General features: G+C 49.2%; 6 protein-coding genes across 6 annotated transcripts; 3 read left to right on the top strand and 3 right to left on the bottom strand.

Annotated features, from left to right (window-relative positions):
- Nucleotides 1-125: 125 nt before the first annotated feature.
- J7T55_006769 (uncharacterized protein) lies at nucleotides 126-3,237 on the bottom strand (the record flags this gene model as incomplete). The annotated part of the gene is made up of 4 exons (XM_053132320.1): nucleotides 126-782; nucleotides 841-1,177; nucleotides 1,232-2,877; nucleotides 2,956-3,237. The coding sequence occupies 4 exons, from the start codon at nucleotides 3,235-3,237 to the stop codon at nucleotides 126-128; spliced, it is 2,922 nt and encodes a 973-aa protein (XP_053001532.1).
- Nucleotides 3,238-3,578: 341 nt separating this feature from the next.
- J7T55_006768 (uncharacterized protein) lies at nucleotides 3,579-4,490 on the bottom strand (the record flags this gene model as incomplete). Its single annotated transcript, XM_053132309.1, has 2 exons — nucleotides 3,579-3,825; nucleotides 3,940-4,490. The coding sequence occupies 2 exons, from the start codon at nucleotides 4,488-4,490 to the stop codon at nucleotides 3,579-3,581; spliced, it is 798 nt and encodes a 265-aa protein (XP_053001531.1).
- A 426-nt stretch (nucleotides 4,491-4,916) lies between these two features.
- J7T55_006767 (TPR domain-containing protein) lies at nucleotides 4,917-9,159 on the top strand (the record flags this gene model as incomplete). The annotated part of the gene is made up of 5 exons (XM_053132298.1): nucleotides 4,917-5,187; nucleotides 5,242-6,109; nucleotides 6,203-6,846; nucleotides 6,925-7,077; nucleotides 7,133-9,159. 5 exons carry the CDS (start codon nucleotides 4,917-4,919, stop codon nucleotides 9,157-9,159), a joined length of 3,963 nt encoding a protein of 1,320 aa, XP_053001530.1.
- Nucleotides 9,160-13,895: 4,736 nt separating this feature from the next.
- On the top strand, nucleotides 13,896-15,603 carry J7T55_006766 (mip family channel protein; the record flags this gene model as incomplete). The annotated part of the gene is made up of 3 exons (XM_053132287.1): nucleotides 13,896-14,858; nucleotides 14,915-15,418; nucleotides 15,484-15,603. 3 exons carry the CDS (start codon nucleotides 13,896-13,898, stop codon nucleotides 15,601-15,603), a joined length of 1,587 nt encoding a protein of 528 aa, XP_053001529.1.
- A 6,456-nt stretch (nucleotides 15,604-22,059) lies between these two features.
- Nucleotides 22,060-23,233, bottom strand: J7T55_006765 (steroid 5 alpha-reductase; the record flags this gene model as incomplete). The annotated part of the gene is made up of 3 exons (XM_053132276.1): nucleotides 22,060-22,222; nucleotides 22,301-23,091; nucleotides 23,153-23,233. The coding sequence occupies 3 exons, from the start codon at nucleotides 23,231-23,233 to the stop codon at nucleotides 22,060-22,062; spliced, it is 1,035 nt and encodes a 344-aa protein (XP_053001528.1).
- Nucleotides 23,234-26,676: 3,443 nt separating this feature from the next.
- Nucleotides 26,677-27,441, top strand: J7T55_006764 (uncharacterized protein; the record flags this gene model as incomplete). Its single annotated transcript, XM_053132265.1, has 2 exons — nucleotides 26,677-26,869; nucleotides 26,954-27,441. The coding sequence occupies 2 exons, from the start codon at nucleotides 26,677-26,679 to the stop codon at nucleotides 27,439-27,441; spliced, it is 681 nt and encodes a 226-aa protein (XP_053001527.1).
- Between the last annotated feature and the right edge of the window lie 12 nt (nucleotides 27,442-27,453).

Raw genomic sequence — 27,453 nt, 5'->3', positions numbered from 1 at the left:
ACGTGGAAAATGGGGTACCGGTCCTGAATGAAACAATTACTCTACAACGGAATAACGTAGCAATAGCTATGTCTTTCTAATTCTAGTTCTATACCGCGCATGTAGCCTTCGGCATGGTAGTCTCATTAAGTGCTATGAATATCCTCCAACGCCCTCGAAATAGTCTCACAGACGTATTTCCTCTCATCCTTCCTCTTGAGACCAGTATCCGTTTCGTCGTCATCATCTTTTTCAGGCGGTAGAATTTTCCAAGGTGCAATACAGTGAAAGCCGTTATCAATACCACCTTTCGCCATTTTTGCAAAGATGGCGGATATACCTTCTACTGTCTTCAGGTATTCTGCGTGTCGTATTTTGTCGCGAGTATCCTTGTGCCTCGAGAAGTCCAGAATACGTCCCGCCAAAGCTCCACCAATCATAGTCGCATATGATGTGCCCGACAATGTTTTGTCTGGGTGCATGTTGTATGGTGCGAGCGCAATATTCTCGCCAAGTACGGCAAAGCTGTAGCGAGCAGAAGACAAAGGCGATGGGTTGAACCTTGGGGAGCAGCGTACGTTAGCGTCGGTCGAGAACATACACAAGGTCTTCCCGTGCGTGTAAAGACGTCCTGGGAAAGCAATCTCAGTCAAGTTCCCGTAGTTGGAGGCAGCGCAGAAAAGGAGGACGCGGGCATGAATCGCATGGTCGATAGCCTCTGCTATGCGCTGCTGGTGTGATTTGAATCCCGACGGCACGATAATAATATCTACCTTCCACTCGTTTGTTGCATGGTAAATAGCCTATGTTTATATCAATACGTTAATTTTGGAGTATTGAGGGTATGTTCTCTAATCATACCTTCGCCATTAGGCTTGCTGTGTCTGTATCCGCCTGACGGCTTCTAAAAACCCTTCCGACATAGATCTCAGCCATGCTGTAGACCTTCAAGATGAGCCGCATTGCTTCTGTCCCATGACCAGTACTGTCTTGCCAAGTGTCGTCTGCGTCGTCGATTTTCGTAAAGTCTTTATAGTTTTTCAAAGCCGGTGACTCGGCATCTTCGCTGACTCCGGTGTCTAGTATGGCAATCTTGGCGGCTGCAGAACTTTCGTCCTTTTCACCAGATTTTCCACGGAGAAGTGAGGTCAACCTGTCGAGCTCGTCGAACCAAATTTCCGATGAGGCTGCTTGCTTTCTGCACACTGTATGAGAGCTTATCAGACATGAGGGACGACGGAAGTTGACTCACGTTGACATAGTACCGTCATGGGGGAAATCTTGGCTGATCGAATGTGGGCTTGATGAAGAGGTGTGTCTATAATTGCCGGATGATTTTGGGGCCTGCAATCGAGGAACAATTAACCGTAATTCTTCAGGGCCGAAAGTAGTAGCCTGTGGCCATTGGGCTACCAGTTGACCATGGGGCTGGGGCGTAGTGTCTCGTTTGTTGCCGTTTCTAGTAGCAGAAGCGAGAGATTGTGGATGAAGTGCTGCTGCAGATGGCTGACGCATTGAAATCTGGTCCGTACGAGCCGACTTATCTAGTTCAATGTGTCGGATTGTTGAAGTCTCGGGGTCGTCCCAGGCGATGAGATATAGCTTCTGGAGTGGATGGACGACACGCTCTTCCAAAATATGTCGCACGTCGTCCGAGTTGCCTGCAAAGGGTATGAAAGGTTCCGGCGTGAGGCAGACCTCTATCACCGTTCTGAACGCCCCGAATGTCTCCGCCTTGTCCCAGAGATCAGGCTTATTGAAAACTTCCATGGCGGCAATGTGGTCAGCGTTGACATTCGGGTTGCCATCCAAGTCGATGCACACCGGCAACCTGTAATCTTCGATCCTGATACCCAGCTCGATTTCCAGAAACATGATACCTAGAGCTAGGATTTTTGGGAATGGATGGGATCTGAAATCGTCATCTTCGGTGCAGCATAGTCGGCCTGGGCCTCCAAAGCTCGACGAAAGAAACGGCTCGTTGACAAAGATCGCTCTTGGCACGGGAGACCGTTTCTCGAACATGAAGTGTAAGTCGTACTTCGTCCACTCTTTTTGCATCCATCTGGAATCATAGAATTGCCACACCGCCTTAGCTAGGAAGTAAGATACAAGTAGCTTCATTTTCCGCGACAATTCTGCCTCTCGAAGGAGCTGGGATAAAGAGACGCTGGATGCATCTAGATGGAAGCCTTGCGAAAGTTGCCCAGGACCATCTCGCACCAGTCCATCTCTTGAGACCGCTAGATTAAGCTGTGCTTGTTGTCGGTTTGTTATAAGCCGGCAAAACTCGTCTACCGATATTGGACTCTGCAACGACGGACGCTCGGGAGGAAGGCTCGGGGGCTTGAATCTCACTTCCCTATCAATCCAATGAGTCAAATGGGTGCACGTCTTCAAGAAGGTGAGAACCGGAATAGAGTCATACCGCCTTTTTGAGACCCGTATACACGTATCCTGCCATTGTGAGCACCTCTCATCGTCTTGTATGTGTGGGTGGTCCAGAAAGAATAACCTGAAGGCGATGCTGTCTCCTCCATCATTGTTTGGTGAATAACAATCTCTTAGGCGCAGGTTTGTCGTGATCGCCATGTTATCTGAGCCCTGTCGGCACATACAGGTCGAGACAAGAGAAGAGTAGAGACCACGTATGTAGACCTGATAATCGTGCTGGTTCTTTTGGACCTCATTTGTAACGTTGATGTCAGATAGCTCTGGGCCACGGTCTGGCTTCTTGAGCGTAGCAATCGTTTCGAGTAACTGGAGCAACTTCATTCGATGCTGCTTTGCGTTTATGTCCCTGGCGAATCCCTTAATTGCTTTCCTCACAATGACTTTCCTCTTCATCATGTTGGTTAACTGGGCGTACTGCTCGGATGTACGAGAGGAAGAAGGCCACTGAGGATCAATTAAAAATTGCAATCAGTTCTAGCTTTTATACAAATGGAGCATTCAACCATATGTAAGAAGATTCACCTGGCATAATCTGTCCAGATTTTGTAGAAGGTTTAACACCTTCCGTGAGTCAGAATGACCGAAGGGCCTGCTCTCGAGGTCTTTCAGGTATTGGTGTGCATTTCTCAACGCAGCAGCCAGCGAACTGCAAAATGCCTTGATCCCAGGCTCCTTTGAGGCTTCCTGGGCTTCGTCACCTAGAATCCTGGTGGCATCCTGTGCGAGGACTATCGCGGCTTGCTGATCAGCTTGGCTGAGCAGCAAACTTTGGCCGCCAGCTGGCTTGGCGTTTCTCGAGGTCATGACGCGGCCAGAGCCGAAAACTCCTGGCGATCGGAATCAAAGCAAAGTTGCGATGTAAGCATGCGAGACCACACTGCTCGATTGTGCTCGAAAGCATCCGCCTGGTCGCCACTTTGCTAGGAAGGAGACTTCGACGGTATATGCCCGTATCAGCCAACCCCGCAAGTGGTCGCAAATAGGCGGCGAGGTGTTCCCAAAAAATGTCCCAAATAGGTCCAATCCTACGTAACCATGCATAGTTCTGCATGCGAGAGTGGGCAATACTTCTGCCCAGTTGCACAGGAGATGAGATTTCTCGGCGACTTGGTGCAGAGGAGATACAATCGTTTTGCTAGAACAGCTTATTTGAGGTCGCCGATGACAAAGATATCTTCCAGCTCCGGATGTATTCCATCCTTCTGAATATCCTCTAAGCCTTCCTTGTGGAGTGTATCCACAACATCATCTTCGTCCCCAACATGCAGCCCAAACGTAGCGCCCCTTGATAGCGTTCTGTGCGACCACGCGCGATCAAGTACACCCTTGCCAATCTTTGCCAGACGTACGGCCCATATGAAGTCCGTCATCCTTTCCGCGGACGATGAGGTACTATCGGTCCTCGTTGAACATGAGCCAAGTCCAGCTTCAGCCACCGCTTGAAGCCCGCTTGAAGACGGTGAGCATCACCTTCAAAATTCTTTAATGATTGACATATATACTTACACCTGAAAACCTCCACCCAGTCCTTTTGCCGCTGAATGTGACAATTCGTACTTAGATCCCTTCGCAATGATAATGCCAGTGATCATGAAAGATGAGGATGATCGGAGAGGCCCTTGACGTCTCACGTAGGCCACGACCTCATCTGTCTCCATAGAGTCCTCGATATAAGCAGCTGTTGGTTGAATTATGGCAGTCTCAAGCGCCTCAAACTGCCAGTATTTGCCAACTGTTCTCTCGAATGCAACACCAACATCGCCTTGCACAGTCAAACCGACTGCAGCGGCAATCGGCGCGCTAAATTTAGAAAAAAAGTCGATGCCATCGGCGTTGTTGACTTTCCAGGCCAACTCCCACGACTTAGTTGAATAAATTGGCATGTCTGGCGGTATGGGCAGGAGGTCCCTCCGATTAATGACACTGTCGAGATGTCTCAGGTCCGGAATGATATGCCCGAGGCATATTGGGCCTTTGAGTTTCCCGATGCCATTTGTAGGGATTTCCGGAGGTGGGTAGTGCGTTTGATTCAGAACGAACCAACACTTCGAGCCCATATCGAATTGAAGCGTGTGTAAAGGGCTGAAGTTGAAAGAAGAAGAAAGAAAAGCCGGATCTAGGCCGCTGATACCTGGCCTTTCTACTTACTACTCGGATTCAAGCGCCTTGCCAGACTGCATACCAGTCTGCCAGCCTACCTGAATGCCAGGGCGGGGACTTTCCCCTGATGGTGCCACTGCATCAATATATGCACATGATCAGGTTACGAGCGGCTGGTGTGGCAAACGTTACGTGGGAATGTTATCACCTAGACGATATGAGAATTGAAGCCTCCAAGTCTCAGCTCGTGATTTGCTCCCACGCATAGTGGACTCCCAGGCAGTTAAACGTGGCTCTTTCTTCTTTTTAAGCCCTTTGGTCTGATTCTGTCACAATTCGTGGTCTGCAAACGATCAGTTCCTGTGTACAATCTCTCGTCCGCCATGACTACCCCACACATTCTCCGTGATCGCACCCTGGCTTGCCAAAGCCTCTTCTCCAGATGCGTCTCTATCTCTTTCACCAATACCTCTCGGCTTGACCTTTTCGAGTCTTGGCAGGGGCAGTTTAATCTTTGGGCTGCAGGACTCAGAGCCACGCAGTATAACAAGTCTTCTTTGGACTACCGTGTGCGACAACGTGCTGATATTCGGGAGCTGATGGGTGATTTATTGAGTGGGCTGACCGAGGCCTTGGAAAGTTGCCTCCATACCGGTATTTGGCTAATTGGCAAGACTATGACAATGGCCAGCTGATCGAAACTAATAGATGTGCACGCCATGCCTGGCTCCTTGACGACTACCGAGGCAGTCTCGCTTGTCGAAGCAAATGACACTACAGCAACTTTCTCGGGATTTTCAGGACTCTCAAGCGATGAGAGCACATCAGAATCAGGAGGCTTTGACCAAAAAGATCCATGTGTTGAACATTTCTTTCACATTAGAACCATTCTCGACCAGCTTAGCAGAGCCTCAACAGCCATCCGGCGCTCCGGGATCAAGTATCGTCATGAGAAGGCGGACAAATCTTTAAACGAGAACGATTTCACAGACTTCAAAGCATATTTGACAATTACAACACTCACTGCGACTGTTCAGCCCAGGGCAAATGAACAAGCGGTTGATATCACTCTCGTTGGCCAAGTGACAGACCAAAACCGGCTTAATCTGGTTCAGCGGCGATTGATACATGCAAATATCGTCAGGAGGAACAGAATAATATTTGCCACTCGCGACATCAAACGAGCAAATCATCCCACTGAGTACGACATGCACCCACGAGTCGATATCCCGCAGATGATAGAAAATTGGCCAACCAATGATCCCGTACCAGAAAGCGCTGTGGCACCTGCCGTTCCAATCTCAAGACCTACCGTCTTGCTACCAAAAGGAATATCAGTCCTTGACGCGACATCAACTGTCCAGAGTGCTACAGAGGTCGGCTCTGGACTTCACCTGCAGGCTCTTATAGAGCCACCAAAAAGTACGAGTCCGTCAGTGATGACGAAGATCACGGAGACGGGCGCGACTCGGGACTACCCCAGCTGTCCGAAACCAACAATAGGAAAGCAGCTTCAGTGTCCCTTTTGTGCCGATATATTGTCGATGGACTATTCAACGAACAAATCCAGATGGAGGTATGATTCTGACATACGACTTAGTGCTAGATCAAATTTCCCGAAGTTATATTTTGTCTGAACGAGGTCCTGACCAGATGATTCCATACACAGAGGCCATGTTGCCCAGGATATTATTCCCTACAGTTGCATCTTCGAAGAATGCAGCGCTCCAGATGAGCTTTACCTTACATCCGATGATCTGAACAAGCACATGCTCAAGGAACATGGCACCGTCAGATGGGTATGTGACTTTTGCTCTTCTAAGTCTTCAGACATATTCACTTTCGCCACGCTCGATGACTGGGAGTATCACATGCGACAACAACACCCAACGACCTTTGAACACCCCCAACTCCCATCACTGGGTAAAGTCAGCCAGCGAACAGTGATCGACCTTAGTCACTGCCCACTATGTTCATACAAGACGGACACTATCACCCAGGAGGTCGACGAACATATCTTGAAACATCTCCACGACTTTGCGTTGAGGTGTCTTCCATGGAACTCGGATGCTGCGTTATATGACTCTGCTAGAATGACTACAGACGACCAATTCAGTTCAGGATCTGCTATATCCGACAGCGACAGCGTGACAGGCGACTTGGATTTCGGGTTTGGAAACAGTCAAGACGTCTCCTTCCACCTGGACGCTCTGCAAGATTCATGTCGCCTTTACTTGGAGAGCAGCTTGAGCGACGCCAAGGAGGCCCTTGTTAATCGCATTCTGTCTGGCATCAGTAGCTTCCCACGAAACGGTGAGATTTGGACGGTGTCTGACCTCGACCGAATTGGAGTCCAAATCCACAAAACGAAAACATGCTTGCGTCGTATAGTTGAATGCGAGGATACTAGCGCTTTCCCGGATGTGAAGACTGATGAGCTGAGAAGCCAGCTTCTTCATGAATTACACAATGAGATCGATTCGGTGGTGGAGCTTGTGGAGAATTTGCAAGCCGCTTCAGCGAACAATGCAATAAATCCTCCCTGTGAGTGGCTCTGTGCTTTTTTAGACTATGAGTGCCTAACTTTCCGATTAAATAGTGACCACAGCTTTACTTAGCGAGCTGGAAGACGCAATCACCATCGCTCGAAACGTTGTGAAAGCGACACCAGAAGATCATCCAGCCAGAACTGAGCGGTTAAAGAATCTTGCAAACCGGCTGGGCGACAGATACTCGAGCACTGGGGCTATTTCAGACCTTGAAGAGGCGATGAACATCGATTGGGAAGCTGTAAAAGCCAAGATAAATGATTATACAGATCAAGCTGGAGTTTCCAAAGAACTGGAAAACCGACTTGGCAACAAATACCCGCGCATTGGAGCTACAATGGACCTCAAAGATGTGGAAGAGGCAGTTTCCCTCGCTCGAGAAGCTATGAGAAGTGTACCGAAAGACAGTCCACTTCAAGCTGTATATCTAAACATTCTTGGAGCTCAACTTCTCAACAGATACTCGCGTACTCGAGCTGTGGGAGACTTGGAGGAGGCCGACATTTATTTCAAGAAGGCCTTGCACAGTGAAGAAGCTACAGTCAGTGAACGTCTCCGAGGTGGCCGCAGCTTCTTGTTGTCACCAAATATTCTCCACGATGAACATGGTGCGTATATTGCTGCCAAGACTGCGGTTAGTCTAATCCCAATGCTGTCTTCCTTCCCTCGACGATCTGCCGACGAGCAGGATCAGCTTGGAAGCGTCATTGGACTCGCCTCTGATGCCGCAGCCATCGCTCTCCACACTGGCCACGGCCCCTTCGCCGCACTTGAACTACTAGAGACTTGCCACAGCATTTTCGCTAGGTCACTGCAAGATATTCGTACCGATCTTGCTGCCCTTCAACAGGAGTATCCGGGCTTAGCACGTGACTTTGTTTCTCTTCGAATCCAGCTCGATGACCCTGATCGATGTCGTCAGGCTAGTACCCAAATGGAACACCTCCTAGATGATGTTCGAAGACATCCTGGATTTGAGCGGTTTCTTACATCGGCTACGGAGGAGGAAATGCGGGAGGCAGCTGCTTACGGCCCTATCATCGTTATCAATGTCAGCTCGCATCGCTGCGATGCATTAGTCGTCGAGCGTTCCAGTGTCCGCGTCATCTTCCTCCAACAACTCACTCAAAAGGGAGTGCTAGAACATTCTAGCAGGCTGAGATCTCTCGAGACATTATCCTGGTTGTGGGATGTCGCTGTAGGGCCTATACTGGACGTGCTAGGCTTTACTGGACCTCCAGCCGATGATATTTGGCCCCATGTTTGGTGGATTGCGACCGGAAAGATAAGTCAATTTCCACTCCACGCAGCTGGGCATCACGCCAAGCGCAGTGCAGAAACAGCACTAGACAGGGTCGTCTCATCATACAGCTCCTCCATTCAGTCGATATTGCACACTCGCAGACGGCAATATCCAGATGTAAAGAGTGCTTCAGACTCGAGCGTCGTTCTTATTGATTTGCAGATGATTTCAGCCCAGAGCACGCAAATTGGGGTAACAGAGGAGATGGTTGAAGTAAGAAAAGCCTGTGAGTCCATCGGAATGCCATGCCAGCAGCCTTTAGGATGCAAGAAGGATGTTCTAGCCACATACGAAAAGTGTAGGATCCTCCACATTGCCGGCCATGCAAAGGCTCATCCTGACCCCTTGCAAAGTCTTCTTTTGTTGCCAGACTGGGTAGATGATCCTCTGACGGTGGAAAATCTTCTTGAGACAACCCTTTCCATCAGTGACCCGTTCCTTTTATACTCCTCTCCCTACAGCACAACATATTCGACTGATGAGATCCTCCATTTGATGAACGCGTTCCAGTCAGCTGGGTTCAGGCACGTCATTGGCAGGCATTGGGGATTTAAAGATGAATCTTGTATAGAGGTGGCTAAGTTGATGTATGGGTTTCTGGGTGCGAACGGAGTGAGAGATGAATCTGTGGGCAGAGGACTTCACTTCGCCATCAAGAGGCTTCGAGACAGGTGGGCGGAGCGGCAGCCAGGAACTGGAACTACGGAAAAGTCGCAACTGAATTCACAGCAGGATTGGCCAACCTGGGTGGCCTATGTTCATTTTGGTGTGTGAGTGGCGGGAGGCAGGGATTATTGCTGGATTTCCTGACAGTATAACTTTTCTTGACGTCTCTTACCTAGCAGGCGAATTATATCTTATATAGATACTACATGTGCGCAGGTCTGAAAAATCACTCTATGTATGATTTGAAGCCAGTCCCTTTGATATAAAAGTCACCTTAATCAGAGTGTTTATCCTGTTTTTGACCTTTCCTACTGTTTATTTGTTCCTTCTTTCTTACGTCGATCAGTAAGGGATTGTCAAGAACGAAAATGGACTGGGAGATTGCATCTCAATATAAGTAATATGTTATACAAGGAGGACTTCAACTGCGCAATCTGACCATCTAACGCACACTCAACCACCTTATACATGCAACCGTGTAAATTTGGTTTGGCCCAACTTGCGGCCCGATCTAGCACCAAACCTTGGAAACTCCGCTCCCGTTGAGGATAAACAACCAGATGTAATATTTCTGGATCTATCACTGGCGCTCGAAAGTCGAATGTAGCATATTTCATTTGGCACTAATAAAAGATATCACATGGCTGTCTATTCCATCACATGAAGTTCCCCTGAAATGTTGTTTCAGCAAACAATTTCATTTATCATGCTCCAAGGCACTCGCGGACTTCCAAGGATTCCCGGCCGAGAGCGGTGTGTCCGACTTGGTATGTACCTCTCACCTTGGATTGCGAAACAAGAATAGGTACATCTTCTTCCTACGAGATGCTCGAGTCATATGGCTGATCAACATTCTCATCTGAAAATCACAATACTCGGGCCTATGCTGTGCCGGTTGCGGGCCTCGATTTAGGTCGTCCTCGGTAGATCACTCCTCAGACATCCTTGCCTCGATGATACGAGCGACTTGAGGGGGGTGGGTGCCAGCCAGCCCAAGGGTTGAACCCTTGGGTACTTGCTCGGTCTCGCGAAGTCTTACCTGCTGGACATAGGCACGCCTGCCAGCCTCTGATCCGGGCTAGAGTAAACCTTATTTGGGGCGAGACGGGATGTTGGCTGCCCTCAGTATGGGACTGTGTATTTACTTGTAGTCTTAAGTCTGGTGTATATGACAAGATAAACAAGATTCGGAGACGTGTAAATCAAGATCTGAATCGTAAGATGATATTTGAAGGGTGGCAGGTCGTATCCCTCTGAACCAATGGGAGTCTTCCGAGATGGAAGGCAGGAGGTCGAGATGAGGCTGAAGATTGCGCTGCGGGGAGGGTGACAAGGGTTGTGGGAGGTGGATCCCGACCAGATCGAAGGTTTTCTTGGTTCTTGCGTCTTGTGGGGACGAGGGTCCCCTAAACTCTGTCTCAACTCAACCACCCCTCCTTGCGCAACGCATCGAGACCTCCCACGTCATCAAAAAACCTAACCCCAACCCAGCCGCCTGGCCTGCTGTCTTGCTGTCTTGCTGGTCATCCATCTGTTTCTGAATCGAGGCGGCTGGGGGCCTCGTCACCCACGCCGTGCCTGCTCGTGCTCTACCGAGGACCGAATGCTGCTGGTCGTTGTAACGACATCTGAAGACCGTGCAGATCAGCTACAGCAAAGCAGCGACCGTTCACCCGTCGCTCTGTCACCAACACTAGGTCCTATGCAGCGTGACCGGACGAACGCATTCTGTGCCGGAAACCCAACACTCTCCTGACTACTGCGCAAGCGTTGTCGTACTGATGAACATGTACCTGTAGCGCTGTTGTATCGCGGCGCTGGCCTGAGTGGCTCGGCACACAACCGTCGCACTCAGCGTGGAGCGCCGCAGATCGCCACCGGCCCAGCTCGATGGAGGACCTAAGCGCTAGCCGCCAAGTATAATGATCGTCATAAGACACCTCCAGACGTCTGATGCAACAGAAGCTTCCCGAGCCCGCAATGTGCTGTACGTACATCTACGACAAGCTCACGGGATCCTCGGGCACTTCTCATCGACTCATGAGAGTGCGTGCCTTTAGGCGTCAGTGCAGCAAGCAAGCAACCCATCCTCATCTGATCTTTCATCCGTGCGAGTGCAGGACGCACTGCCGCTGTCATTTCACGAGCTATCTTACCGTCGTTTATGCGCTCTCATCTTCGATCTGGCGCTGTTCTAGTCCCGCCAGCCACTGCTTCAACACGAGGATTCATCTGCCTCGTCAGCCTAGATGACGCTAGAACCTGTTGATACAGCTTCTGTGCCCGTCACTCCGAGCGTTCTTTGACCACAAGCGTGGTCTGCCTGGACCGCTCGGTAGACACTATCGCAGCGCAGCGGGACAGTGGCCAGTATGACATGTGGCAACTGCCGACAAGTACAAAATTCAGCCCGTTCCGACTGCCAAGGGACGAGCAAACTCAAACTGCCAGCCCTGCGCGGCTGGTACCATCCTAAGCAAATTACCGAAACATTGGTCGAGGCTTATTCTGGCCCCCGAGGCACTCGATGACATCGTTCGCAAAACACAGCCAACACTCAGCCGCTCACTTATCGGCTTGCACTATTTTTCACGCCGCTGGTGAGTCGACAGTCAAAATATTCGAGCCAAGCTGACAGAGAAATGTAGTAGGTTCACCGCGTATGCGTCATATATCGTCCAGCCACCAGTGCCTGGCGAGGAGCACTGGACAGGGTTGAAGCTTTGATGTTGGCTTCTTGGAGGATGAGCCAGTCCAGGATGGCCGAAGATTTTGATTGTCGCCGATGCCGGAACCATTGACGACAAGTCCCTCTGGACGCATGCCGTCTCACCACGTTGGAGGCTGGCATTCTTTCTTCAAGACCTCCAAGGTTCTTGATTTGGATCGAATATCGATCTGCACAGAGCAGACAACGACTCGTTCAAGTCATAGATGGACACTCGCTTGCCTGCATGGCGGCCCAACTGCATGGTCAGCATCACAAGAGCATTCTGTTCATTGCTCACGTTGCATTGGCTCCGACGAGGAGGCGGTGAGTCGAGAATGAATGCTCGTCCGGTTCATGAGCTGCCCCGCCGCTCCCGACTTGATGTTGCAGCGTTCATGAAGGGTTCGTGAGCGGATGTACACCGAGCATGTCACCTTTTCAGAGGTCATGCCAACGAGTCAAGGGCGGGTGCAGAGGCTGGACAATGCGTTCTGGATTTGGCCATTCTGCTCAGCCAAGCATGATTGAAGCTGGGAAGGGCCTGCGTGGAGATCTGTGCCAGTGGCTGGCCCTCTCTCCACATCGTGCGATACGTAGCCGCGACAGAGTGGGTAATGCATATCGCCGATGTTAAGACTCCTTCCGCGAGGCGCCTCACGCGGCTGGGTTTAACTTGAGACAGTCCTCCGAGGCTGGGCTCCTCGTGACCTCTGTAAAGAAAACCCGCCTTTGGACGAAAATGGGTTTGCGGGCAGGCGAATAATTCTGGGGATCTTGTTCATGCCGCTGCGCCGGTAAAATACAGCCGAATCCTCAAAAAAAAAAAGAGGGAGGCCGGCGGCAGGCTTCGTGGTTGCCCGCTGTCGGCTATACAGGACAAAAGTCCAAAGATTGAACAAAATTCAGCCTTCTGACCGCTCATGTGCCATGGGCAACAGCTCAGCGGGAATCAGGATAGTCCGAGACCAACCCTCCAATTCGCAGATTTTGGTGATGAGCACAGCCGAACCCCTGCTCGCTCATGAGCGACTCCTCAGCTCAGCTGTGATTCCCTGAATATGCACCGCAGGCTTCCAGCTGACGGAAGCCTGACGCTGCTCGGAGCCATGGAGTTACGACGATGTGCAAGATTTGGACGTTGAGTAACACGAGATGCCTCTAGTCCTCCTCTGATCAAGCGCAGCAGGCACCGGCTCTGTGGCAGATGCTTGTTTTCGTCTGATGGAAATTCAAGTCACTGGTTCATTCGAGAAAGAAATTGTACTCTTGGTTGCCGTTCTTTTCATGCCTCGTCTTGCCTAGTACCCTTAGATTGTGAAGAAGACCTGTGCTATCGTGCTCGTCCGGTCTCGAGGGCGTGCCGAGAAGGTGACAACGGGAAGCAACGGTGACCCTGGCCGAGGGCGCATAAAATTCGGATTATTAGACGACATTCAACACCAGCCATTTTGGGACTGCATGAAAACCAACTCCTGGATGTCTAGTTTCACACCATCACACTCTCCCCACGAACCCTGAATGTCTCTTGGGACTTGACGTCACGTCGAGCGGTTCCGCAGGCCCTTCCCGACTGCCATCCGACTCACCCTCGCAATATGCCTCAGACACACCGTACGGCTCCGGAACCTGGATCATGCCGTCGATTGAGTTTGCGCGACTCCTCCTCCGCCTCCGCCTCCTGCCACTCGGCCACCCCTCTTGGACTGCATCAGCCCAGACCACCTGCCTGGACCGACCCTTGCGCGCTCCACCGGGTCCTCCTCGAAGGCCTCCCCTTGTCACTCAGCGGCTGGGTATCATCATCGGCGTACGATGCACCAATCTAGTCAGGTTGACCCTCGATGGCAGCGGAGGGTGACCAACCAAGAAACCAGGAAGTAGATGTTTGGCTCGGCCGGAGTTTTTACGACGGAACGACGACCAGAAGGACACCCCCGGATTATATGTATGCGTGCAACCCTTATTACCTTTCTCGAAGGCCATCAGAAGCATTCCCTACTGCACAGTTTCACCAACCGCCAGAGTCCTCGCCAATCCACCGCTCACATACCTCTAGATAGCCGACAGGCTTTAGCCCTCACCTTGTTATCCACTCCCCTTCTCTCTGTGGGTGAACGCACCCTCAGTATCAGCCATGTCAAATGAACACTCTATCCCCATTGGGGTTGCATACGATGATGCGGCTCACATGCACGGCCAGCAGTCTTCCTCAGAAGAGCGTCAAAACGATGTAATGGAATCAACGGAAAAGCACATCGACGAAGACCGCCTTGAGGACAGCTTGTCGCCCAACACCGCGGTGGAGGAGCAGGATGAGCTTTCAGATGACTCTACCCCTCCCGTCCCACCAGTCCCACGACAGCTCTCATCTCGCGCTTCTCGCTCACGGATCCGGAGAGGCATGCCTAAGAGCTACGACTCAGATCCTCAGACGTATGGTCAAGACCTGCCGCGGATGACGTCCTCGAGGTCCAACCGCCCTCGCTTTCAAGACGAGATGTATGAGAGCGACCCACACTACGGCTCTGACCGCGCCTGGAGGGAGGAGATTCGACATCCAGATTATCAAGATCGCCGATACACGAACCGCGGCAAGCCGCCAAGGGCCTTCCTCAACAGCCAGAGCCCGGGAACGAAGCAGTGGGTGGAGGAGTCGAGGTCTTATCACGATCCCTTCTCACCCATGCAGCCCCCAAGGAAGTTCTACACCTTTGACGAGGAGCAAGGATACGGCGCTGGCTTTACCGCGCCTTACAACAATCGCCAAACATTTTCCACTGATGACAGCCCTCGCATCCAATGGAACGCCCTCACGAAAGAGCAAAAGGCCGAGGTGCTTCGCTTGCCCTGGCTGCAGTGGATGAACTCGGACTTCAAGAACCACTTTGTCGCCAGCCTGGGAGAGTTTGTAGGCACGACCATGTTCCTTTTCTTCGCTTTTGCCGGCACCGAAGTCGCCAATATTCAGTCCAATGCCAATGGCTCAAGCAATTCCTCTGACTCCAACACAACGACTGGTGCGTCGACCGGTTTCAATGTCAACGTACTGTTGTATATTGCGTTGTCCTTCGGTTTTTCTCTCATGGTAAACGTCTGGGTAAGTTGTCACCGTTCAGTCTCCACAATGCGGACAAGCATCTGACAATGCTCCAGATCTTCTTCCGCATCAGTGGCGGCCTTTTCAACCCCGCTGTGACACTAGCACTGATGCTCATCCGGGCCATCTCGGTCTTCCGGGCTATCGCTCTATTCATCTCGCAGATCCTTGGCGGAATCATGGCTTCGGTCCTCGTGCGGTTCCTGTTCCCCGAGAACTTCAACGTGCGGACCACTCTGGGCGGCGGAGCGAACATCGCCCAAGGCATCTTTATCGAGGCGCTCCTCACAGCCGAGCTGGTCTTCACGATCTACATGCTTGCCGCAGAGAAGCATAGGGCGACCTTCATGGCACCCATTGGCATCGGCCTGGCTCTCTTCATCGCCGAGATGGTCGGTGTGCAGTTCACTGGCGGCTCCCTGAACCCGGCACGCAGCTTTGGTCCGTGTGTAGTCACGGCCACTTTTGATGACGAGCACTGGATCTACTGGCTCGGCCCATTCATAGGAGCGCTGATCGCATGGTTGTTCTACCGTTTCATCAAGGCGCTTGAGTATGAGGTAAGATAATCCGCGCTCCAGTCATGGTACGAGATTTTTTTGTGCTGACAAAGGCCCTCTTCTAGATGGTCAACCCTGGCGCAGATGGCGACCCGCTCAACGATCCCACGAAGAACCCTGAGAAGGCAGCTGAGATCAAGATCGCAAGGTCAAAGACCAGCATGTCGAGCATGAAGACGCCATGACCGCCATCCGCAGCAAATTCCACACTGACAGCCACCTGTCCACAAAAAGAACTAAAAACTAATATTCAAGACCGTCATTTGCATGAATGAATTTGGAGGGATAATTTCGGGGTGGTGAGCTGACGTCTAGCCTGCGGTCAGATGGGCTTAGGGCCCGGGCTTGGGTTTCATCCTTTTTGTCCCTTTTTCACAATACCACACACACACACACATACACGAGGCGTTCATAGAGAAGATCTCCATGGCGATGATTTTATGATGAAAACGATTTCACCAACTGCTCCTCAAGTTTTTGGGTTGAGCCAGCAACTGCTTTGGGCAAAGCACACGACGTTCAAATAGACTATTTCAGACTAAAAATGAAAATGCCATGTTTCACACTCTGAAGCAGTGCCCGATGCGACCTTCCAGTGGGTAAAGCGATGCTAACTGCCCTACAGCACGATGAACTGTTTCCGGTGTGCAGTAGGCTGCATTAGTGGCTGCTCGTTCGTGCAGTTGAACGGTCGCCCTGAGTTGAGAGGGCAAACAGAGAGATCTTCAGGAGACCAGGCCTGAATCAGGCATGGGGGGAGGCGGGCTGGCGGGCAGCCCAGCCACGCGGCCGTTGGCGCGGACGCTGGCGTTGCATCCGTCGACTGTCGATCGGATGACATACCAAGTGCCGCTGGTGTCGGCCTAAGGGGCCCTAGGTCGGGGGGCTAGGTACCTAAGGGGGGGAGAAACTTTGCCTTGGCGCTGGTCGGACGGCCCAGATTGAGCCCCTGATTTGCTGAGTGTTTCTATTCTGAGGATAGGGGTCTCCGTCTGGTCGGCGCGGACTGAGTAGCTTTACTTGATGTGGTGGGCGCAGAGAGAGTGGTGTTCTAGAAGCAATCTTGAAGGCATTGATCTTTCTTGATACGAGGACTGGGACTTCTTAACCGCAATTGGGTACCTGGATAATTAGAGTGGTAGTCAAATGTGTTCTCAAGTCCAGGAATTGTGTTAGCAAGTTCATCATCGAAGCCGAAGCACTTATAGATGACGCACATGCATGTATTGGGACATGAAAGGCTGGAACTTCCTGTCGGCAGGTCATATCGCTCTGTATGCTATACTTGGCACAGATTCACGAATGAATTGATTATGCTCAAAGAGCTCGAGTGCAACCATACTCGTCATCTTGGAAATAAAAGTGCGCTACTGCTGTTGCATTTCTCGTCATATTTTGGACCGGCATTCGCTCCTCGAGCTCGGGCCCCTCTAAGTGACGGTATACAGGACATTATTACGCGTTCATGTGTGGGCTGATGCGACGATTCATCTGTTGAATGGCCAAGAAAGTGCTCGTTGCCATCCAATTAGATTGAATGAGAGTCTAGCCAATATGTTCACGATTGCACAAGGTCATACATGGAGATGATAGGTTTCTTTCTCCAGGCGGCGGTCTACTACAGTAGCTATTGCAATAGTAGCGTACGCAGTATGCGCTGGGTAAACTAGCCTTATCAATAACACTTGCTAGCTAGCACCAGCCAGCTACTAGCTGCAGCCCAGCTAGCCTATACCCAGACATACATAGGCTGCAGCTTTTAGCTGCAACCTTAATACTAACTAAGCAGAATTAATACCACTCTAAACCACTTATTTTATAATAAATTACTTATACAGAAAGCTAAACTAACACTAATTATTAATTATATAGCAATTATAAATAATTAAGTTTAAAGAAATAATTAATTATTATAAAACTTAAATACTATTTATATATACTTTTTATAAAGCAGCTATACTAATACTTATTAATATTAATAAATTTAAATACTATTTATATATACTCTTTATTTATAAAAGTAAGCTATTATATAATTAAAAGAATTTAAATCTGTTAAGGTATTCTCTAACTAACTTATTATATATATTTATTATACTTTAGGAAAAATATTAACTTTTATTAAGCCCTAAACTCCTTATTAACCCTTAAAAGCCTTTATAAATAAGCTATTATACACAAGCTTTTACAATTATAATAAATTCAACCCCTTTAATAAGCAAGCCTTAAAAAGCATACCTTTAAACCCTTGTATAAGCCTTTACAATACTTATAAGCAAACTAGCAAACCCTTTAAAATAAACCCTTAAAAGCAGGCTATCACAAGCCCTTATGTAAGCTTTTACAATACTTTTAACTAAATTTTTATAATTAAACCCTTATAAACTACTATAAGCAAAAAATACACCCTTGCAAGTAAACTCTTATAAGCAAACTATTATAAGCTACTATAAGTAAGCCTAAATAAGCCCTTAAAAATAAGCTAAATATATAACTATATAAATTATATAAATTATATAAAAAACGCTTTTTAAAGTGTAAACTTTTAAATGTTACTTATAAGTAAATTCACTCTAAATATATTTATAATTAGCTAAATAATAGTAAAAATAATTTATTAGTAACACATTACAAAATTTACTTTTTACTTTTTATTACCACTATATTAAATAATATTACTTATTTATACTTATATTCTACTATTTAATACCTTATTACTTTTATTTCTACTTTTAATTTTTTTTTTTCTTTTTCCCTTTAACTATAAGCAAGCTATATAATATAAATACTAATATATTGCTATAATAATTGCTTAAATAGAAATTTCCCTTAAAGCACTATTAATGCTACTAGCGCTACTAAAACTACAAATTTTCTTATTTTTCCCTATTATACCTACTTTTTCTAATAATATTATAACTACTGCAATAAAAAAAGCAACTCTTATTAGCTTATACAGTAATTACTTTTAAATAAATAGGCTACTATTTATAGGTAAATAGGTAAAACCTTAATATTAAGTTAGTTAAAAGCTATAGTAAAACAATACTCTTTTTAACTATTTTTTAAAAACCTTTTAAAAATAAAGTAATTACTTTTTCCTTAAATACTATTTATAAATATCTACAGTCCTCAAGTTATTACAATAATAAAAACATTTATAAGAGCTATAAGCGTATAGTATAAGGGAAACGCTATTTACTAATAATATAACTTAATATTTAAATTAAAATGCATTTAAAAAAAAGTACAATAATAGCTTTAATAATAATTATAATTTTAATAGAAACAATAATAATTATAATTATAAATAGTTGCCTTTACTTTAAAAAATAACTTTAAAAGGATAACGCTAAATAGCGCAATAGCAAATTAAACTTAAAGCTTTTACCTTATAAAAAAAAGGGCTTAAAAATTTAATATAATAAATTTTATATTATTTAAGCAATAGTTTACTTATACACCTATTAAGATTTTCCTAATTTTTTATTATATACCCTAATTAGCTATACTATAGCACTAGTTTAATAATATTACTTTACTTAGCTAGCTTATTAATTAGAGTGTAATAATAATAATACTAGAGGGATTAAGAGAAGAAGAAGGTATATAATATAAAAAGCTAAAAAGCACTAATTTAGCAGCATATATCGCTAGCACAAAAAATAGGCAGCTGGAAACAAGAACTACCTATTAGCTAGCTGCTAATTGCCTAATAGTTTAATTAATTAAAAATTAATTTAAAGGAAAGCATATTTTTAAAGCATATATACGTATATAGTAAAAAACTGCTAATAATATAATAATAGTATATATAGTATATGCTAGGTAAACTAGCTTTATTAATAATACTTACCAGCTAGCGCTAGCTAGCTGCTAGCTGTAGCCTAGCTAGCCTATACCTAGATATACATAAGCTACAGCCTTCGGCTATAACCTTAATACTAACTAAGCAGAATCAATACTACTCCAAACCACTCGTTTCGTAACGAATTACCCGTACAGGAAGCTAAACCAACAGTAGCTGTCTGTGTGCACAAATAGTCAGTACGGCTCAGAGCGTGCGCCAATAAATTATTTGAGCGCGTGGCACAAAATTGAATGCATATGAACGGTCATCCTGCCAAAAAATGCTGTGTGCGACCCTTGTCCTCCATCAAATTCTTGCGCGTTTTCTATTGCCCTGAAGAGCATCGGATGACTGCAGATGAGAACGATTACGGGAGCTTATGCTCCGAGAGTAAAGTTTGTGGTGCAAAGACATTCACAAGGATGGATGGGCAGCCTTTCGTGTACTTGAAATTATCATGTTCCTTAAAGATAGGAATCAATAACCATATGCCGTATTCAAGTGAGTGACGGTCTCTGAATGTAAGTCAAAAAGACCGTTGACAATAGTAGCATGTTATGACCAATCCGCCGTGTCTACATTCTGATCCCAGACCGATGGGCCATCTTGATGCTCTTGATTCTGAACATATCTAGTCTCGTTTTTATGCGGTTGGTCACAATTATGGCACCGGCTGTCCGGAAAGCAAGCAATGGAGGATGTGATTTGTACTCAGACTGTATGAATATGTGCATCATGAAAAGGGGTGTAAAGATAAAGGACTTGTCCATATTTCGAGCACTGCCATTCTCATGAAATAGACGGCCACGGACAAGTACACCTCGGCCGTTCACGTGTATTAACTTTTGCCTCTTCTTTTTCACACCTATATACCTTATTTGATGTATCCCAGAAGCTGAACAGAAGAGCCTGCGTGCTGCGTACATCTACACCCAAATGTTCTTGAAATACGTCCATTAAAGCCACGAAGCCATGATTGAGCAAGTGACAATGGCCAACCTAAATATACACGCTGGTCTTTCCACCCTGTTTCCCCATTCGAGTGCGCTCTCCAGAAATAACATGGCTCTGATCAGTGATAAATGAGTCACAATGAGATGGGCAACGTGAGAGCCACGTACAGCTGCCCTCACACTGAAAGCTTGACCGCGTCTCTTCTTCGATTTCAAACCTTTGACCATTCCTTTTGGCCCATCTGCGGCGTTCGCTTATGTGACTTCTACGTCAAAGTCAGTATTGGGAAAGAGTACAACTATAGTCAAACTCCCAACAACCCAGAATTCCACCGAGCAGCCTAACTACATCCTCCAACGACGTTGGCTTCCGACCTCCGAGGATGGACACTGGGGCGAACTTGGCTTTTTAGCTGCCAATATGAAAGGATTATGCTGAACACATATCAACCAACGTGGTTTGCTGCTGTTTCGGCGGTGGTTTGGGGGTGAAGGCCGGGCATGAGTGCTGTGAGCGATGTATTTCATAAAGACGCAGCGCTACCCGCTTCATGAACAAATGTTGGGTTCATCTTTTCTGTATTGCAAGTCTTGAAGGATACATCACCGGAAATGAGAGGTGCGGGCCTATCTATTATCTGCGATGGCAAGCTTTGAATTCATGCCCATCGTATTTGATCCCCGTCACAAGGTATAAAACCACAGGACTGATCGCATCTCTCTAGCCTTGCAGCCCATTCGCGTAGCTGGACACGTGATCCGCTTTAATCGGCCACACAGTCGAAAATAGGAGGCCAGAATTTAGGGAAGCGGCATTTGTATCTGACCGGCGTCGCACAGTCATGTAGTGCACATCCCTACCGCAGCGATACCATGCGAACATGATCTCGTGTGACTCCGACTACAGACTTCTCCGTACTGGTCTCACTGGTGCTGACGGACCAATCCACGTTCAGCTGATATTGATGTCTCGATCTGTATCGCCCGAGCCGCACAGTTCATCCAGATACGGTGTACGTTCAGGCGTTGTACCTCCAAGGTGGTCTGAGCTCGGCCACGTGGTTCTTCAGCCAGTCTCACGGTGACTCTGGTATAACCAAGCGGTGTGAGAGCATGGTGTAGGGTCCCTCTTGCTGTGAAGCTGGTTGGCAGCTGTATCATACGCTGATATTGTGCTATTCAGGAGGCGCAGACTACTGTTCACTTGGAGGATTGTCCAGGCTGGTTGGCCAGGCACTCAGTCAGAAGTGACGTGTTCTATCTCGAAGAAGAACCAAAAAGAAAGAAAATCCATCCCTTGTCTGACCTACCCCAGTATACAGACCGGACTCCTGGCCGCAGGTGTTAGTTACACGGGACTTTCAGGTCGATGAGCGCATTGAATCGCAATGTACACAAAAGATTCGGATCTGATGGCTTCTAAAGTCTGGATTCTGAAACCTGCTTGTGGAACCTTGTTTTCATTCGACCACAATGAAATCTCTTATCTACTCTGCTTTGGGTGAGATATAAAAATCTTGGTTAAAGTTCATTTACAATTCTGCAAGTCCCTATTGGGTAGCAGAAGGCATAAGCATTGTCGAAAAAAGCTTCCTGACTATAATCAACGGCGGCATGCGGACGTTGAGTGTAAAACCAGACGCCATGTCGACGGTTGTTGTACCGCAAATCCATGGTCTTGGATTATTGTATCTAGGTACTGATAGAACGGGGGAAGCCATTCACTAGGAGCACTCCTCAGTAAGAGGCGCTGTGGCGGCACCCTGTACAACCGGAACTGAGACAAAGAATGGTATCAGAGACAGGCTGAGCCAACTCAACGAAGATTGTGATGATTGCTAGGCATGCATTGGACCAGCAGCCATATTGACGATCTGCGCCGGACGAGCCTCTACCCGCTTCTGCTTTTGTCGGACAGCCACCAGACCAAAGGATCCGCAGAAGTCGCCGAACTCTAAATCTATTTCTGACACAAGCGTAGCAACATTGCAGTTAGGAACGCTACCTCGATAATAGCGCCATATGGCATTTAAGCCACCTCGCGTGTCACCCGGTGGTAAGCCCTCGCCTAGTGCTCACCAAACCCCGGGTATCACAGCCCACTTGTCCCGGATCTTCTCCTCTCCAAACTTCTCAACGTACCACTTCTTCCCATTAACCGCCCGCGGCAGCATAGCTGAGACCTCGTTGATAACAAACATGCGAGCCGGCACACAGCTGAGCCCACACGCGATGTAGAAGCCCGTCCACTCGACCCACTCGACAAAGTAGTGCGGGAACAGCATGATCTTAAACAGGCCGGCCTGCGGGATGCTGTAGTGCTTGTCGATGCTTCCCTGCTTGACGCCCTGCTCCCTGGCCAGGCGCTCCTGCCGGCGCTGCTCCCGGCGGCGGATCTCACGCAGCTCGTCGTCGTGGAAGTAGTTTGCCGACAGGCCGACGTAGAACACGGCGATGCCGACGACGAACTGCAGCGTGGAGAAGGGCGCTAGTTGCGCGTTCCATGCCTCCTTGGTGACGGGCCCGTAGGCGGCCAGCCAGCCACCGATGCACGTGGCGTTGAAGAGCTGGAAGACGATCGCGAAGGCCCAGACGAAGAGGTGGATGGGCGACATGGAGGGCTGGATCCAGGGGAAGATGACGGCGCGGTATATGTAGTGCATGACGAAGAGGGCCGCCAGGACCTTGTTCTGCCACGGCAGGTCTGTGATGCCGTGCTGCGCGGGGAGCGTGTTCATGATGTACAACAGGGTCATGAAGCCCGGGCACTCCATTGTCATCCAGGCTATGCGCCCTGGCAGGTTGAGCGCGCTGTCTGTGGACGTCTTGCCCATGCCATACCATGAGATAGCCCATTGAAGTGATGCGCCCTGATGCCTTTCGTTAGCTGGACTGCGTGCCACGGGAGGATGCTCCATGGGTGATGCTAACCAATGGGAAGAACTGCCAGACAAAGAGGACTAGATCGTAGTTCTCCTTGGAGGGCGGACACCAATTCTCGATGAGCGCCATGTCGTGAGGCGTGAGGCAAATGAGTAAATGATATAGGAGGCAGACAATTGGTCTTGTTTCTGGAATTTCTGGTGCTCTAAGGGAGAATGGACAGCCAACCCACTTCCTGCCTCTTCCTCTCTGCGCTGAGCAGAGCTCCAACCAACATGACTTCAATGGGTGACATCATGAGAACTTTCTACAGACCCTAACCCGGGCCGTTCTTGCAAAGTCACGCCCAGCAGACCAGCGGACCAGCGATATCACGCCCTAATACGATTGCAAAATAGCTGAAGATGAGGCTTTTTGGTCCATGAAAAGAGATGTGTGTTCCATTATGTTACATTCTTAGAGGATATTCCGGGCCGGTTTTCTCTGAAATGACTCCCAAATTTGTATATGTACGTTCGCAGCTGATAGTCTATCATTTCCCTGGATTTGTTGATTCGGCAGAACACCAAGATGGTCGAGCTGAATGATGGACCATGACTATCTAATATTTGGTGCGAAGGAGAGGCATAGTTACTTCACAAAGTAAAGATAGAGTAGGCAGACACTACGTCGATCCTTAAGACCCAGTCCTTAGGTACTGTGCCTTTTGGTAGCTTTCCATCGACTGAAGATGCCATTCCACACCCACCTCGCTCGACCTGGCCCGTAGTAAGGCACGGAGGTCCTTATTCAATGACAATGAGAATCCTTATAACATAGCGATCTCCCGGTAAGCCCCGTAGACTGATACCACGAGCCCACCACCCTCCGCCGCAGTCCTCATCACACTAAGTGATGCGGTTTGAAGGTGACTATCGCGAGATAATACTGAACGTGAGTGACGGCGTATACCTAGGTGGTCAACCAAAACAGCTGAGTCGGTATCGATTGTAGCCAGGCAAGCTGTCGTCGGCTGTCCAACCACTCCAACAAAGACCAAGAACAGTGCTCTCTCAGGAAGCGATCAAACTGGACCCTCGCCACAGCTGGGATACCGCCGAGTAGATACCTATACTACCCATGCCCTAAAAGATGCAAGAGAATATTTCTTACAGTGCGTTTATGGAGCGTAGTTGCAGTTTCTGCCGTCAAGCTTCAGAAACAACACAATGCTTCAAATGGAAGCTCAATTCTTGAACATTCGTGAAGAGAAGCCAACCACATTGATCTCGTTCTATCAGCGGCCTGCCCTGGCTCTCCAGTCATGTCACGGAGCCATACCACGATCAAGTCGCTGAGAACGGAGCCGACTGACTTTCGGCAGTCATCTGCATCCTGCAAAAGGCAATTAATGCAGGTATGTATTCAGTCGTTGTGGTTGGTGACTGAGGGTATGCTGGAGATGCTTCGTGCAGACACTTTACGCAGCTTGCAACTGTAGTCCCTGAACGTAAACTTACCAGACCTGAGAAACCATCCCAAGCAGCGAAAGTGCGTATGATCCTTGCCCGGGGCCTTGTCCTACGGGGATAGGCGCGCGCAACTCTCCTCCGCAGAAAGTGTAAATGCCGCCGAGCCGTCCTCAAACCATCCAGACTTTTGGGAGGCGGATGAAGGATATCCGATGTTCAGCCATACAGGCCCGTAGTCGCTGCTGGCCCTGTCGACCGTCATCGAGCATGATTGAGCCGAATGGGTGATCACATCGAGGTTAGAGAAGTTTTGGCCAGCTGCCGAGTCGTCGGCGTGATCTCGGGACGGGACGGCGGAAAGGCGGAGACGGCCGCCCCGACATCTGGGTTCGCTTGGTTAGAGGTGCCTCCGCTGACGTGAACTAGCCATTCCTCAATCTGACACATATGCAGGACACCACCTGAGAGACATGAAACATAAGAAGCTCTTAATGGGAGCAGAGGACGAGGCAGTGCTTCCCGCCCGCTGACTGCCATAGCTCCCGCCGAATCTGCCGTATGCACGTCGTACCATACTGGGTGTCCCTTAGCCCAGGCAAGATTGGTTGATAAGCATGGTCAGCGACCTGATACTCCGGAATGGTCGCGGGAAACCTCCGGCCACAAAGGTCGAGACTTCCCATCGTGCATGCGTGCATGATGAAGGGCGCAGCAAGTTGTTGCTAGTATCTGCAAGTGGCTGCAGGATGGTTGCAGTTTCATGGTTCAAGGTTTCCGACTCCCACTCACCCGTCTACCACCCGCCCACTCTACCGCCTCGCCGTGTAGGCAGTCAGACCCCGGAATCTCGAGCCACTCTTGGCGAGTAGCAAGGCTTCACCCTCCAGGTGTTACAGCCTTTCTGCAGGCGGACCAAAAGGGGAGTGTTTGCCGCAGCTGGCGCCTGTGGGTGCTAGCATCCCCATTCTCAAATGAGCACGGCCCGTGGGGTTTGTGGGATGGCTGTGTGGCAAGTGTGGTAGGTGTGGTTGGCTTCCCCTTGCTTCGGGCATCGGTTTCTCCAAACGGCGGTGTGGCAGGGTTCAAGCAAACCTTCTTGGTTGTGGCTCGCATGATGGCAACCAGCGAAGAATGTGGAATGATGGCAGCTGTCCCTCTAGGTGGAGCCTTCGACAACGGGCAAGGGGAAGTTCACTGAGCATTTTCTGCTGCATGCGCTCCGATGCGTGCTGCTGTGGTGCCCAAGTGGGCGGGACCTGGCTATTACTCGGAGATCTTCAATATGAGATGGACGTCGTAGTCGGAACAAGGACAGACCGGATCTGGAGAATGAGGGCCTCGTGGCATGGGGTTAAAATAGAAACACTTTAGACCCCCGCAACGTAGGCATCGACCCATTGACCAATCCAACCCCTTATTCCACCTGCCTTAGAGTGCTGTGCAGAGTGGCATCTCGAATTGGAGATGACTCGCTAAGGGGGCTATCTGCAGCTACCTTTACAGAGCACAATGCAAGGATGGCCCGAACGCTCGTGAAAGCGAGTGCTGGAAGGGTAAGCTTCGTGGCACATCTACTGTTAGGTGGACGAGGATGGACGCTTCATGAACCTGTTTCCTTCCGTCATCGTCACCCCACCGTTAAAGGAACGGCTGTTGTGCTGGTGTTGAGGTTGTCCTGGATGCGGTGGGTGGGGTGACCATGCTAAGCATAAAGCAGTCAGCAAGCACCTTGGCCAAATACTACCATCCAACCCAATCAGTCAAGGCGCTTGTTTGAGGAAAGCTTCCATGTTCCAAGAGATTTTCCATGCTAACACAGCCGGTGCAGCTTCTCCAGTACCCTTGGGGGCCTGGCCCTTTCGCGGCCGCCGTCAACCGATTCAAACTTCTGTGAATCGCAACCCAGAGATGATCGGGATTATCATTCCATGCACAGACGGGGCGCGCACGATGCGGCTTCTGTGCCCTGTCAAGCTCGTCCCCAGGTCACAGACGCCCAATGTGGGCCATGCAGCTACTTTAATCCAATCGCTGGATGGCGTGGGTTTATGCAACAGTCAGCAGTTGGATTGTCGTGGAGAGAGGATCGAGCTGTTATGATTTGGCGACCCCGGGAGCAACATGCAGTATTACCGTGGTGATAGGGCAGGATCGAAAGGCATGCCGACCATGGTCGGTGGCCTGCAATACGTCAGAGCCCACCACGAACTAGTGGCAAGGGCTTTGTTGATGCTAGCACCAGGCAACTCATCAGAAGGAGATCTCCCCATACGGCTGGGAGTCATCCAATCCCGCCCGAGAGCCCGAATTGTTAGTATGTCCGCTCCGCTTTTGATTACGACAAGTCCGTGCGAAGTGAGTCTGGACAACCGAGAATGCTCGACACTGTGGCTCCTAGCAGCCAGTGCCAGCCGCCACGTTTTGAACTGGAACGCAGCGACGTGGGAGCGAACAGGTCACGCGGGACAGGGCCTCAGCCCTCGGTCCCTCCTCGATCAAGGAACGCTGCGAGTGTGGACGGCGGCAGCCAACCAAATCGGGTTCGTGGTCTTAATTCGCCACAGGGCCTTGGGTTGGGAAGCCGCCGGCGGGTCCGTGTCGCTAAGTGGCCACTGCCTCGTCCATGCTCATGCACAAAGGCACAGAGTGCCGCCGTCGCCTGCAGGCCGACAGGCCGACCACTCCTGCGCTCTGCCGCTTGGTGGGAAGGTGGCGAAGTTGGAGGGCTTGGCGGCCAGGGAGCCCCAGCCTGAGTGGCAGGTGGTGCTTCAGACCTCGATCGTCCAGGGCCACGAAGGGGCATTGACCCGGCTGCAGGTTTCAGCGACTCTCGAGGGTCCTCTCTGCCTGTCTGCCGAGGGGAACAATGACGAGGGGTTCGTTTGAGGCTCGGATGAA

The sequence above is a fragment of the Diaporthe amygdali genome (assembly GCF_026229845.1).
Source record: "Diaporthe amygdali strain CAA958 chromosome Unknown NODE_1_length_4327563_cov_65_473760, whole genome shotgun sequence".
Lineage (NCBI taxonomy): Eukaryota > Fungi > Ascomycota > Sordariomycetes > Diaporthales > Diaporthaceae > Diaporthe > Diaporthe amygdali.
Note: the sequence above shows the minus strand (reverse complement) of the source record. Positions and strands in the feature narration are given on the sequence as shown.